This window comes from Mangifera indica, chromosome 2 (genome assembly GCF_011075055.1).
Source record: "Mangifera indica cultivar Alphonso chromosome 2, CATAS_Mindica_2.1, whole genome shotgun sequence".
Lineage (NCBI taxonomy): Eukaryota > Viridiplantae > Streptophyta > Magnoliopsida > Sapindales > Anacardiaceae > Mangifera > Mangifera indica.
This window is the reverse complement of record NC_058138.1, coordinates 22,228,117-22,242,647: the sequence shown is the minus strand read 5'-3', so window position 1 is coordinate 22,242,647 and position 14,531 is coordinate 22,228,117. Positions and strand designations below refer to the sequence as shown.

At 31.2% G+C, this 14,531-nt stretch overlaps 2 protein-coding genes across 2 annotated transcripts; one reads left to right on the top strand and one right to left on the bottom strand.

Moving 5' to 3' along the window:
* The first annotated feature begins 986 nt into the window (after window positions 1-986).
* On the top strand, window positions 987-2,458 carry LOC123201877 (GATA transcription factor 12-like). The gene is made up of 2 exons (XM_044617445.1): window positions 987-1,276; window positions 1,491-2,458. Exons 1-2 carry the CDS (start codon window positions 1,124-1,126, stop codon window positions 2,223-2,225), a joined length of 888 nt encoding a protein of 295 aa, XP_044473380.1. The 5' UTR covers window positions 987-1,123; the 3' UTR covers window positions 2,226-2,458.
* A 4,634-nt stretch (window positions 2,459-7,092) lies between these two features.
* LOC123209273 (glucan endo-1,3-beta-glucosidase 8-like) lies at window positions 7,093-10,335 on the bottom strand. Its single transcript, XM_044627189.1, has 2 exons — window positions 9,427-10,335; window positions 7,093-8,330 (listed from the first exon to the last, which is right to left on the bottom strand). Exons 1-2 carry the CDS (start codon window positions 9,753-9,755, stop codon window positions 7,226-7,228), a joined length of 1,434 nt encoding a protein of 477 aa, XP_044483124.1. The 5' UTR covers window positions 9,756-10,335; the 3' UTR covers window positions 7,093-7,225.
* Between the last annotated feature and the right edge of the window lie 4,196 nt (window positions 10,336-14,531).

The following is a 14,531-nucleotide window of genomic DNA, read 5'->3' as shown; positions in this document are numbered from 1 at the left end:
TCATTCCCTTCATTCTTTATGTTTGTTTGGTAGGGTGCTAATCAATCTTTCCCATCAATCTTTGCCTCCAAATAATTGAAAACCAAACTTTTTAGCACTATTCTCTTTATTACACTTTACTTTACTATGGTTCAATTATTTCATATGAATTAACGGTTTTTGGGTATATCCATCCATTATTTATAATAATAAAATTATATGTATTTATAATTTATATAAATTAAATATTAATAATATATATTATCATATAATTAAATAATTTTAAATTAAAAATAAAATAATATTTAATTATATTATTATATATATCTTTATTAATATATAAATTAATATTTATTATAAATATATATAACTTTTAGTTGGATAATGCTACCAAATTAATATGTTAGTTATATGTATTATTATTCTATAAAAGTCAAAATCCAACAAATATATATTAAATTGATTTGGTTTTGCCATAAATGGTAAAGAGGGGATAACTTTAGGGTTTGATCTTAATTTAATGTTCAATTCAAACGAGTTAAATTTTTTCGATTTAAGTTTAAATCGAATCAATTTGAATTTAATAATTTATTGATAAATTTATATTCGTTAATAACTATTATTTTTTTAATAACTTTTTTTTCTCCAATTTTTTTTTTACGATTAATTTTTTAACATGTTTGATAACTATACTTCTTATTTTCTAGCTCTTTTCAAAACTTCTTTGGTGAGCTCAAACATGAAATAGACTTGAATGTAGCATGTTGTTGACTGATTCATCACATCTAACAACTTTTCATTTTTTGGGGTTCTTTGACAATTAATTCGGTGAGCTAAAGCTCTAAGGTAGACTGTTCGAACCCAATTGGACTGGAACCCACCGTGAGTTAATTTGGTAAATGCAAAAAATAAAAAATAAAAATAAAAAGTAAAGGGGAAGAAAGAGAGTATTGGGGCTAATTTTTATTTTTCCTTTGGGTTTGATTGTTTCTTTTACCTTTATCTGCCGACACAACAAAATGCAGGCCTTAAAGGGTCGCAACAACTGCTGCTATACTTTAAACACACTCAAACTCAAAAAGCTTTGAGCTTCTTCTTTCCCAAACCCAAAGTCTTTTTCTTGGTTTTGTCACTAACAACGTCCATGGACTGTTGCCGGAATGTGTCTGTCTCCGGTGAGTACCAACATCAGCAAGAGCAAGTCCTTTCTCCTCCTTGTTCCAAGCTTGGTTCTTTAACTACTACTAGTACTACTACTCATGCCTCTTTTGATGACTTTTTCCCCGCTCAAACCACGGTCTGTCTTTCCTCTTTCTTTCTTATTTTGTCACTTTTTTTTTGTGTGTGTGTGTTTTTGCCTCTTCTGGGTTCAAGAGAAGGGACTGAAATTGACATAAAGTTTTGAACTTTACCTTGTTCTTCCCTGTTTTAGTTCCAGAATGTTTGTGTTTTGTGTTCAGAATATTTTTTGTTGGGCTTTTGCTGATTTTATTTTGGTGATGGAAGCGCAGGAGGTGGATGTGAGCTTGGAATGGCTGTCAATATTTGTGGAGGATTGTTTTTCTAGCACAGGGAACTGTCTTCCAGCTGCAGCTTTACCCAAAACAAATGTTGAAAATGAAAGTACAAAAACTCCGAAACCCCCAAGTCCTTTGTTGCAGAATGATAAGCCCCAACAAACACCACCTTCTTTGCAGAAGTTTGTAGTTCCAAGCAAAGCCAGAAGCAAAAGAAAGAGAGCTTCAGTTGCAAAGACTGAAACTTTAATTTGTCACCCATTCACCAGCTGGACTACTCACCAGAACCAGCTGCTTAATTTGCCCACCTCTGACCCTCCTTTGCTACACCACCACCAGGCCTATTGGCTGGCTGACAGTCAACTCATTGTGCCCAAAGAGGAACCCACCACCACCACCACCAACAACAACAGCAATAAAGTGAACCATTCTGATGTGCAAGGTCAAGAGGAGGATGTAGTGGAGAAGAGTGTTGTGGAGGGCAATAGTGTGGGGCAGCAGCCAAGAAGGTGCACACATTGCTTGGCACAAAGGACACCACAGTGGAGGGCTGGACCATTGGGTCCAAAAACGCTGTGTAATGCATGTGGGGTGAGGTACAAGTCAGGAAGGTTGCTGCCTGAGTATAGGCCAGCCAAAAGTCCCACTTTTGTGAGTTATTTGCACTCTAATTCTCACAAGAAAGTTATGGAGATGAGAATGGCCTTGCTCCCTTCAGTTCCCAAGTAATCTTCCCTTGGAATTTTCTCTTTTTTCAGTTTGTAAATTAAAGTCTAGAGGTTCAGATAGAAAAATATTGAGAAATTTTTAACTATTACTATCAATCTAATTTAGTTGAAAACTTGAAGGCCTTCTTCTTTAAACATTTCTCACTTGGGCAAATTTTATTGGTACTGTACAAGAGCCCTAGTATCTTTACTTTCCAAATGTTGTTTAATATATATATTTTTTGGAATTTGAAATTAGAATCCAAGGCTTACTAATCGGACTGATGCTTTGTCATGGTTAGGAAAGTTTCTTAGTAGATTTTCTCGGGAAAATTGCATGCATTATTATTATACTACCAAAAAAAAAAGCAAATGGAACACGCTGTTGCTGCAGCTAAGATACAAACAAGGCAGGCGGTGAAAAGAACACTTAAATGATGGATGTCCATAGCAGAATCTTTTGACTCAGAAAGGCAAAATTAATAAATCAAGAACTCTTCTTTTCTTCCCAACTCAATTAAACGCCATAACAAGAATTAAATTTAATTGAAAGAGTAATTTGGCAGTACATGAAATGAGAAGATAAGTTGATCAGGGAATCCAGGCCATGCACGCGATGCCTTGTACCAATGTCTTCTCCTGAAAATGGGATACGGTTTTAAAAGATTCTCTGTACTTGCTTCCTTCCTTCCTTCTTCATTCATCTTTGCTTTTTGATTTTATTTTCCCCTCTGTTTCTGTATATTGTTACAAATTTCAATGCCTGCTAGTCTCCTGGATTTCTCAACTCTCTCACATCCTTGAACAGAAGAGAAAACTTTATATATATTTATATATAATATAATATAATGATTTAATTAAAACAATCCAATCACAAGGCTCATCAGATCATGCATATCTATACGAAGAATTATTCTCATGTACAATCCCAATAAAGCTGTGATATGTTTGCCCACATGATTCATAGAGTCATGTGGATGGTGCACATTATGTTAGTTCACATGAATGATGCACATTCTCTAATTGTCATATAGTTATACATATATATTAAATGTATATGAGAAGAATCATGCGATTGATGCACATTTATAGGTTATTCATATACCAAATGTATAGGAAGATTATATGATTTTGAAGTAATTATACATTTATTCGTTAATACCCATTATTTATAAATAAAATATTTTTGATGTTGCATCATACATTAAGATAAAATCAAATTCAAACATTCGAACATAATGTTTCTTGCAAGCACAAGTTATAGAACAAGTCTAAACATTCGAGGGAAAAATATATTAATTTTGATGAGATGGCATTGCCTTATTGGAAAATATTGTTAATAGAGATAATTAACATTGACACAATCATGTGAAATTACTACATTTCTTGAAAAGCCGCCACTTAGACTAGGTCTTGATTGATTGAAAAATTATAAAAATTAAATTAGGATGTTGATGGGTGTGGAATTAATATATCTATAATTTATGTATCAAATCAAAATTTATCGATTGATTAGGATCTTTGGTTGTGGGGAATACTCTATGTATAAAATTTTTTTTATTAACTTACTTATATAAATCATTAATGTGATAATCCATGATTAAATAATATAATTATTTAATTTATTTCTAATTTTAAAAGCATATAATTACGTTATTATATTGTATGAATACATTTGTAAGATTTATTTCTATATATAGTTTATTATTTGATTGTGGAAAAAACGTTTGTTAGTCGATGGTTAAAATAAGTGGCATTTAGTTATCAAATTAGATTTTTTTTACAAGATAAGTAAAATCAACTCTTTTATAATAAATTAGAATGTTTTTATCTGACATATAGGGATAAACACGATTTAATCATTGTTTAACTCGAATGAGTTAAATCTGAACTAAAATTTTAATTTGAGATTGATGTCACGATAGTGTGGATTCACGTTTCCTTGACAAATTTCTTCTTCTTCAACTAGTCTTCTTGTTTGTTTTCCCTTTTCTTATATCTTGGCCACCACTGGTTTCAAGAAGTCTTGCTGCTCACATAAGCCCCCAAAGAGTATAAAATCATCGGCCACCACTAGTTTCTGGTGATCAAGAAATAAGAAAACAAAAAAAAAAAGAATAAAAAATAATTTGATAAAATAAAAATGTAATTTGTTTATACTATAAAAACAATAAAGAATATTAATCATATTTTATATTATACTATGTAACACAAATATTTTTTAATGTCTGATTTTGCCAAGTGGGTAAAAAAATAAGTTTTTTAAACATAAAGAGTGGAAAAATAGTTCATCAAAGTTCAGGCAGTACATAGTCATTTGACCAAAGAAAAGATCAATGGCATTCATGCCTCAAGTCAAGACACTGCAATGCATGACAGGTACAGACTCCAATCTTATCTTCTCCCCTCATTTTCCCAAAAATTTCAAATTTTGAATCTGAAAAAATAATAAATAAAGTTGAATTTTCTAATCCATTTAAATCATCCAATTTTAGGTGGTGGGTGGTTGTGTGTAATGGGCTATGGGTCCCTTCCCAGTTGCCTTTTTTTGTCAACCACTTCCTCTTTAATTTAATATTTTATCAAACTGGTATCAGTAATTTTGAGTCATGCCCAAGATTTTAAATAATTAATTTTAATATCTAATATTAATAATATTAAATAAATATTAAAAAAATACAACACAATGAAAATTTAACATGTTTCTGTTCAAGGATTGGAAATTTATATTTGTGATATATCATTGATCGAATAGATATAATAGAATATATTTTAAAATAATTTGATTTTTCTCGTTTTAAAAAAATAATTTGAGTGATAAAAATGAATACCCAAAAGAGTATGAGTTCAAAATTTGTTAGTGGTATTAATATCAAACTCTTAATTTACTTAATTTAATAATTATAAGATTGTTTATCAAACCTTCAGAATTAGTTCGATTGGAAAAAGTCTTCTGACTAAATATGAAATATTATTTATAATTTAAAATGGTAAAATCGTATGATATTTATATTTATATTTGTATCAATTATTAATATAAGAAATATTATTTTCCTATAATATAAATAATTAAAAGTGAAAAATTTTTAATTCCCACTATTCAAAATTTGAATTTTATAAATAAAAATTAGTCAAATGTAAAAGATTTATTTTTATGATTTTAGGTAGAGCTAACACAAGTTGTTCATATACAATTCCCATAAAATAAAAAATTAGATAACGAATCAATATCCATTGACAAGAAGGTTTCACTATTATACAAAAAATTTACAAGAACTATTAATTTTAATAGTATCTTTAAATTTTTAAAAAAATATTATTAATAGTTAACAAAACATATTTTATATTAAATTAAAAATAAATTCGAATTGAATAGATTTGATTTGAATTTATATTAAGTCAAACGAATTGAACTCAAATATAAATTTTATCTTAATTCGATTATGACATAATTTATTTAGATAATGTTATTCATCTGATCGATAATTGTATAATAAAAACATGGATCAATTAAAATAATCTTAAACCGATTATTATAAAATTGAGCCTATCATTGTTTGGGATATACTTTGAATGTGAGACATCACATCCAAAAGAAAGAAACTGAGAAGCTATCACAAATGGGCTTTGTTGTGACGGGAGTAGGGTTTTCGAAGATGGATAATTGTGAGGGTAATTTGGGTATTTCACAATGTATAGTCTGCCTGATCAATTCGAAAAGGGTCACAATTCAGAAACAACATCCTACTCGCAGTCTCACTCCAAGTATTTCCACCATCCTATAATAATAGTGTACTTCTTTGGGGCCAGAAAAAAAAAGTGAGTTGGGCTAAAGGCCCAGCCAGAAAAAAAGTGAGTTGGGCTAAAGGCCTATTGGGCCTTTAGCCCAATGAGCCAAAAGGCCCAATGGGCTTGAATAATAGTACAAAGATTCTTAATTTGTGAATTGTAATGGTTGGGAATGGGTTCAAGTCAAACCAAATCTTAGTAAGAGCTTCAAGATTAAGCTTGGCTTACTTTACTAGTGAATAATGTCACCAAGAAGAAGAATCAACGGAAAATTCAGAAGAATCGTCACTAGATAAAAGAAGGATGGCTGGTGTGACGAGAGGGTTTGAGCCGAGCCAAACAACAATCCAAGCTCATGTCCACCCCTAGGAATGGTTCATCACAACCTGCTACCACAAGGTGGGCGCTTCAACAATGAATTGATAAGCAGTAACAACCGTCTGAAAGAACCCATTAATCCGCGTTTTTTCCCATTTTAATTGAAGAAGAGAAGAAGCTACACATTCAATGGTTAGCCTTGTTCCATGCATGAACTGTAGATGAAAATTACATATCAAGCATTTATTCAACTCACATACATTTTTGGATGTAAAACTCAGAACCTTCATGCCCACAAGTCAACTCAAATGTTTTGCCTTCCATAACATGATTTTCAATAGTTGAAACTTAGCATATGAGAATACGAGAACTGCAACATCCCCGCGGAGAGCATTCGATACTTTCCGGGGAAGACTGAGGGAATTTTTCTGATACTTTCTTCCCAACACAGACAAAATGCATTGCATTAAGTTTAAGACGGTTTTCAGGAAGTTTATACCAAGTTCAAAAGAATTTGAAGCCTAGAACTGGTGGGGTCACAAACTTAAGCATCATATAATTACCAGTAACTGACAAATGTAATGGCAAAGAAGAACCTCCGCATTAGCAGATGAAGAAAAATGTAAACTAGAAGTGTCTATGTTTGTACAGTACTATGATATTTGTATGTGTCATGAAACTGCTACTATAATGTGGCAAGAAGTTTGAGCACAATATGAATGAGAATCCTACAAGATTTATCGATTTCATCACATCATCATGAAAATATCATAAAACTGAAATTTAGATAAACAGTACTGAGGCTTACAAGCCAAATGAACTGCAGTTTTATTAAATAAATCAGGATAAATAATGTAGGCTATAATGAACCGTTGAAAAATGGAGAATACAAGAAGATTCCATGCAAAATCTAATCTATGACAACAGAAATGTTAATATCATCATAAATGCCAAACCCACAAGTGAGGGGCTGAAAGAAGAAGAAGAAGAAGCTAACTGAATGGGAAAAATGCATTGCCCTGTTGAAAGATTCTGTGTAGTAACTGTGGCCAAACCTTGAAAACCGCAAGCCAAATCATCCTGATTTTTCATTTGGAAGTACATGTTAAATGCATATGAAGCATTTCCATTCACATCCAAATTGTTACAAGAAGAACCATATCCAAGTGCCGTGCAGTCAGAATTACTGCATGCGAAATCTATGTTAGCTGCAAGTTTGCTCACATCCTTGGCATTTTGATTAAACATACACCACCTGGTAGGAAGATACTTCACGTCCTTTGCACCAACAAGGAATTTGTTTTGATTCTGACCAGACAAATCCATCGAAAATTTAGGCTGTCCATCATACCTAAAGATTCCCCAATGACGCTCGAAATTTCCTGGAGCAATGCTCTTCCCATCCTCATCAAGTAAACCAAACAAGTAAACTTCGATGTATCCAGGCCTAAGAGGGGTGCCTTTACTGTTTGCAAGTCGAGGTAAAAGCCCATTATAGAATCTAAGAGCAAAACCATTGTTCGCATTCTTGTCCCCATCTGTTGGCCAGCCAACCTCTCCTACCAAAATGGTCATGCCTCCATATCCAATAGCTTTTAAAGCCGAAACCAAAGTATCAAAGTTGGCATCAAATACATTGGTGTAGTGAATTCCATTTCCAGTATCAACGATTGTAGTACCCCCGTCAAAGAAAGCATAATTTACAGGGAAATCGTCATTACCGTAGAGACTTAGGAAAGGATAGATGTTTACAGTGAAAGGAGCGTTGTTCTTATTTAAAAACTCAACAATTTGGTTCATTTGTGCACTGATATCAGAACGGAATCTTCCAAAAGATGGATAAGGATTGTTGGTTGGGGATTCATAGACATCGGCATTTAAGGGCACAGTAGCTTTTATGGAATCTCCAACTTTTGCTTCATTGAGAGCATTTTGAATGTTCTGAAGTGCTGGAAAAGTGATATTTACGTAAGAATTATTGTAGGATGAGAGAAAAGGCTCATTCCCAACTGCAACGTATCTGTGGCGAGATTTAAAAGAAATAGAAAATCAATGAGATTGCCTGTTATTTGCCAAGCACCATCCCCCACAAATCTAACAAAAATACATATACAACTACAATAGAAATAAAATACTTTCATAATTTATAAAATGGATATAAATTTCTTAACCAAGTGACATGAAAATAGGAACAATTGATTGCAATTGTGACAATTCAAACATATTCCTGACATATTATGAACTATTAATGTATATTGGAAGAAGCAATATAAAATACCGTTTTATTTTACTAATTACCAACTTCAGAAGACATGCCTGGAATCTTGTTCAATTTCCAACTCAGAAGAAAGGTTTACCTAGATGATAAAAAGTTGACTAGTAAATTCTTTAACAGAAATCTTTGTTATAACATCATGATGAAGGATCAGATTCTTCATTTAACTTGAAACTCAAAAAAATCAAGTTGACAACTAAATTTCTATGATGTGTGTTAATTTCACAACACATTTATATGGTTCAAGCACAACATGAGGTCACAATCTTTCCTATCCATAATCTGTTTTCGTTAAAAAAGCATTGAAAAGTCCTTGATATGATAATAAAACAACAAATCATAACAAACACTTCCACGGAAAAGATCATGGCAAAAGAAAAGAGGCTGAAATACAGAGCTCATTTGTAGTTCTTTCATTATGCCACTGGCAATCAAGCTGAAGCAGCAATGAAAAAGTTAAACCGTTCATCAACCACATCCCAAAACTGTTAGATGAATTTTCTTGTGCTGTTTCTAAATAATTTAAATGAATTATTTCTAAAAATAAAAATTCAAGCCATACAATCAAATTCTTCCAATAAGGCATCAGAAATCAGAACTATCAAAATTCAGTCACACAGTTAATACATCAGAGCTCAGCTGTAACACATACATAAACGCTATCATAAACTACGAAAAACAAATTTGAAGAACTATCCAAAATCAATGCTAAAAAAATTAGTAATTAACTAGAAACACCATTTGAATTAGGTTAACTACATCGATGCCAGATTGAACAACACCACCCCACATCAGAAATAAAAAAGAAAACTAAATATTTATAAGCAAGAATTGAACTTACTTGATGTTAACACCACCATTGAAATTGTATGCTGTGACGTTCCTCCGGACCCACTCTTTGGCTCTATCATAACTAGTCATAGCCTGAAGTTGGTTATTGGGAATAGCCACCATAACTTCAATTCCAGAACCAGCAAGAGCACTCATGGTGTTTTGATCTGCATCAAAAAGCTTCACTTTTGTAATTCCATTGTCTTTCAACAGCTGTACCACTGTCTCTGGCGACAGTTGGTGACTAGCTTGAGTTCCCCAGTTCACACCGAGACCATTAACACAACAACTCAAAACACCAAAAATCAATACCAGTTTCATAAACCAACAAAAGCCCATTTTTTGTGTTTGCTTCCCAGAAAGTTTATAATTTTTTCCGGAAAATAAATCAGATAGTGTGACAAGTATTAAATATTAGAAAAACTAAATGAAGTAGAGGAAAAAGAAACTGTATCTGGTTGGTGGATACTGAAATATAGCCTGAAACTATTAAATGCTGAAACAGAAACAGAGCAGTCCAATAGAGGACTCCCAAAAGGGAAATGATCGTTTTAGGAAAATAAAAACAATATCACAACAAAATCCTAGAAATGGGTTTGTGTTTACATATATAAACAAAAAGGGATTGATTAAAAAGCTTTGCAATAACAGAAGAAACAGAGGAGGTTTTGCGAGAAACACAGAAAGGTAAGGATGTAATATTTCCCAAAAAGGGAGTTGAAATTGATGAGAGAAGATTAACAAAGGAAGACAGAATCGAAAGGGCAGGTTATGAGAAGGCGTAACGGCTAGATTTTTATAAAAAACAAGTCAGGAGAGTTGTGCTTGGAAGATTAAAACTTTGATGATTCCCAGAGGAAAAGAATATAGAAAACATAATGTTCAAATTTTAGACTTCAAATTTGTTAGCGAGAATAAATAAAATTATATATCTTATTTATAAATAAATTTATTAATTATTATTATTATTATAATAAAACTTTCTTTTATCTAGCGAATAATAATAATAATAATTATTATTAAATATTTGAGTAAGGAAATTTAAATTTGTCCTCTGTTTTTTGTCACGATGTTAGAGTTGCAAGTTTTTAAGGTGGTCGGTTGCCGACAGGTCCAGTTTGAGATCTTCATATTCACATTGAGAGTTCAGAAAGGAACCGCAAATTTTGCGGTTTGCCTTGAAGCTTTAAAGTGGTGAGTGACTCAGTGGTTTATCTCCACATAAAATTTTAACTCCGTTTTCACCATCATCATCGTGTCACTTCCTCACATTTTGATGTGTATTTTCATTTCAATCTAAATAATTAAACATTTAATTTCCCTAAAAAGAGGATAAGATAAAAAAAAAAAAAAAAATTCAAACGCGGTTTCATAAAGAAGAAGAAGAAGACGAAGAGGAAGATCCAAGGAAGGCTTTGTGGAGGTGTCAATTTCTTGCCAGAAATAATAATAAAATAGGTTTTGAAATTAAAATCAAAGCATTTTATTTTTACACGTCCTTTCAAATTATGAAGACAAGTGTGTTGCCTTTACAGCACATCACCACCCATCCGTTGCCATAAATATTTCTCCATACTTTTCACTTTCACATTGGTTCACATTTGTCCAGGTCCTCATCAGTTCCTCTGCTTCTCTTGTCCGGTACCCTTTCTGGGTCTATTGAATTATGGATCTTTTGATTTTGATTCAATTAGTGTTCTATAATTCCACTTAGACTCATAAGCTTGATGGAGAATTGCCCATCAATCTAATTCAATTAGGTTAAGATTAAAACCCGTTTTAGTCATTGCATCAAATTGAGATGTTGAAGGTAAAAGTTGTTTTAGTTAATGGATCGAATTCGTTTGAAGTTAAACCAGACAAATTATGTCAAACATTATATTAAATTAATGTTAATAAGGAAAATGCTTGAATCTCAATTTCGAAACACATTGTTTAGACACAAATATAATAAGAAATATTAACGGTTAATACTATTCAATAGATAATATAATATGACTTACTTCAGATAATATCAAAACGAGTTTTTCTTAGAAAGAAATTGATATAATCAATAAACAATATAGGCCTTACCATGCCTTGATAAATATTAAAATGGAGAGTAACATCATCCATTTTTGAAAATTATGAGAATGGGGAGGGCATAAATGATAAAAATTAAATAGTTTAATATTTGGTGAAAGACTAATCTTTGACATCTAAATCCTTCATATATCTTGAGAAGAGGTCAATTAAGCCTTCAATTTCACTATCAAAATCTCTTCATATAGGGTTTAATTTATAATGTCTTTATCTAATCAAAAGATTAATAAAATACCATTAGAGATACCAATTTTTATTTTTATTTTTCTTTTGAAACTATACTAAAATCCCAATTAATAACTGAAATAGGTCTTAACTTATGTAGATAATTTAAGGGTTAAAATGTACAATTTTAAAGTTGATGTTGACAATTGTAATTCTTACAAATCTTAAATTATTATTATTTTTTCAAATTTATTTCTATAAGAGACAAAAAAACCCACTAAGAATAAACAAAACCAGTCAAATTTGAAATGCATCCACTATTAAATCACCAAATTCACGTTGACATACATTGAAATTGAATGATAATCATAGTTACTAATAATGATACTTTTATGAAAACAATGCCGATGCTTGAAATTTAAAATAATTTTATTATATTATTAATATAAAAGTATCTTTTATTATAAGTGGAAAGAAAAAAAAAAGACTTTAGAATAAAATATTTGTATTATTCAAGGGGCAACTTTATCAACAAATCATACTCATGAAATAAGAACTTATTCCTACTGAAGTATGTTATATTTTCAAGTTTTTATTATTTAATTTTAAAAATCTTATTTATCTACCACTAATGTATGATTAAAGTTAATAAAATCTTAATCGTTTAAAATTTTATCTTTTTTTGTCTCTTTATATTTTAAAAACTAACAATTTTTTCTCTAAGTCAAATTTTAAAAAATCACATTTCCTCCATAGGGTTTAGTTTCAATATCTGACCATTATCTCCAGTGCCATTGCTAGCCGTCTCTCCTTCTCTATGGTCTCTTTCCTCCGACGATTTGGCTACCTTAAACCCCAACCCTTCTAACGTCGTGCGATATAGTCTGTGAAGATGATGATCTTGTTTTCATTAATTTGTCTTTCTAGACAAAGACGAAATTGGTGATCAATCTTGTCTTCGTCGTTTGGGAAGACGATTGGTTTTCCTAGACGATGTCGGAGGGGTTGGGGTTTAGGGTAAGAAAATCATCGGAGGAAAGGGAATCGTCGGGACGACTAGCAATGATGCCAGAGAGAGTGGTTGGATATTGAAAATAACCCTAGGGGGGGGAATGTGATTTTTAAAAACTTGCTTTAGAGAAAAAAATGTTAATTTTTTAAATTTAGAGAAAAAAAGAAGAAAAAATTTTAGTTTATTTTAAATATTATATATAAAATGATAATTTTACTTTTAAAATTGACGAACTTAACAGTATATAAATTAAAAAATGAGATTTTTAAAGTTAAAAAATGAAAATTGAGAACACAACATAATTTGGGTGGGAATAAGTCCTTTGGCCAATAAGAAGATGCCAAAGTTTGAAAAAATTTTAAAATTGAGATAGTTGCATTTAGTTTTATAAGTCATTAAAAATATGTATCTCATTTTATGAATGTTTGTGCCCTTACCCACTTCAATGCTTCTCTTTTCATATAATTTCTCCAAATGGGTCAATGGTGAATTAAAAGAAAACAGAACCAGAAACAAGTAAAAGAATGTACAAGTAAAAGAAAATAGGTATTCAAGTTCTTGGAAGGATCCATAAGAAAGCTTGTGATGAAAGTATGTCTACTAAAGCAGAATCAGGATTTCTTTCAATTTCAAGGTCAAATTCCCATTGGTTCATCAATGCTCACCAAATTTAGCTAACATGATTATAATTTATATAATATATGGACGCATCTTTCAAGAAAGTGACATTATTTTATTAAAACACAGGTTTCAGAGAATACAGTGACACTTTTTTTAAAATCTATCTCGACTCTCCTTTTGATAATTTAGAGTTCCCATATGCCAAATTCTATTTTTTGTTATGAGAACCTAAACACTCTTTCATGGTGTGATACCACTTGTTACTAGGGATAGAGTAGGGTAAGACCCAAAATAGATTCAATCTAAATCGAATCGAATTTAAGATATAATTTTTAATTTTTTAAATTAATATAAAATAATATTAATAATTATTAATGATATAAACAATATTATTAATAAAATAAATAATTTTATTAAATCAATAAATAAATTAATCTTGAATCAAACTAACTTAAATCGAATTGAATTGACGTTAAACTAACTCGTATTAGATTTGACCTTAGAGTGGATATATATGCTTGATGCTTGCCAACGACCCATAATATAAATAAAACTAGAAGTGAGATACTTGATTCAACGTGGTGGCTATAGAAGAAGTTTCTTTCTGACTTTTAAAATGGGTGAACCAATAGAAAACCTAACACAAATAATAATAATCTTAATTCTTCTTCAACTTCACATCACATGCTCATATCCTTCAATGGAGATCGTTGTCTTAAACAATGTCACTATTATTTGCTCGGTAAGCAACCAGTTGTTTAAATATTGGAATTGCCCAAATAATTAAGCAAGACTCTTTCTTTCAACTTAATTGAGTTTGCTATAACATATCAAATTCATAAATAATCAAACAACTGAAATAGTTTTGATCCGAGTTTTAAGTCAATTTGAGTTTGAATCGAACTCATAATACTTAACTTGAGTTCATTGAGTTAATACACGATATCATCAGAGTGTTATTAGCAAGGTACATTGAAAGGGGGTGAACTATATTACTAACAAAATGAATAACGTCACTAGATAAACAAACGAACCGATATCAAACCAAGCTACTAAGTTAGAGCATCTAGCACAAGTTGACTTGTTCAAATCAAGCCAGCCCGAATCAGATTCATCTCTAGCAACAGCCAACTCAATTAGAGCTTAGAATAAATCATCAGGCAAACCACCATTTATATCACACAATTAATTATATCTTATTTGGCACTAGTCAATGAACCCTATTCAATGATAGG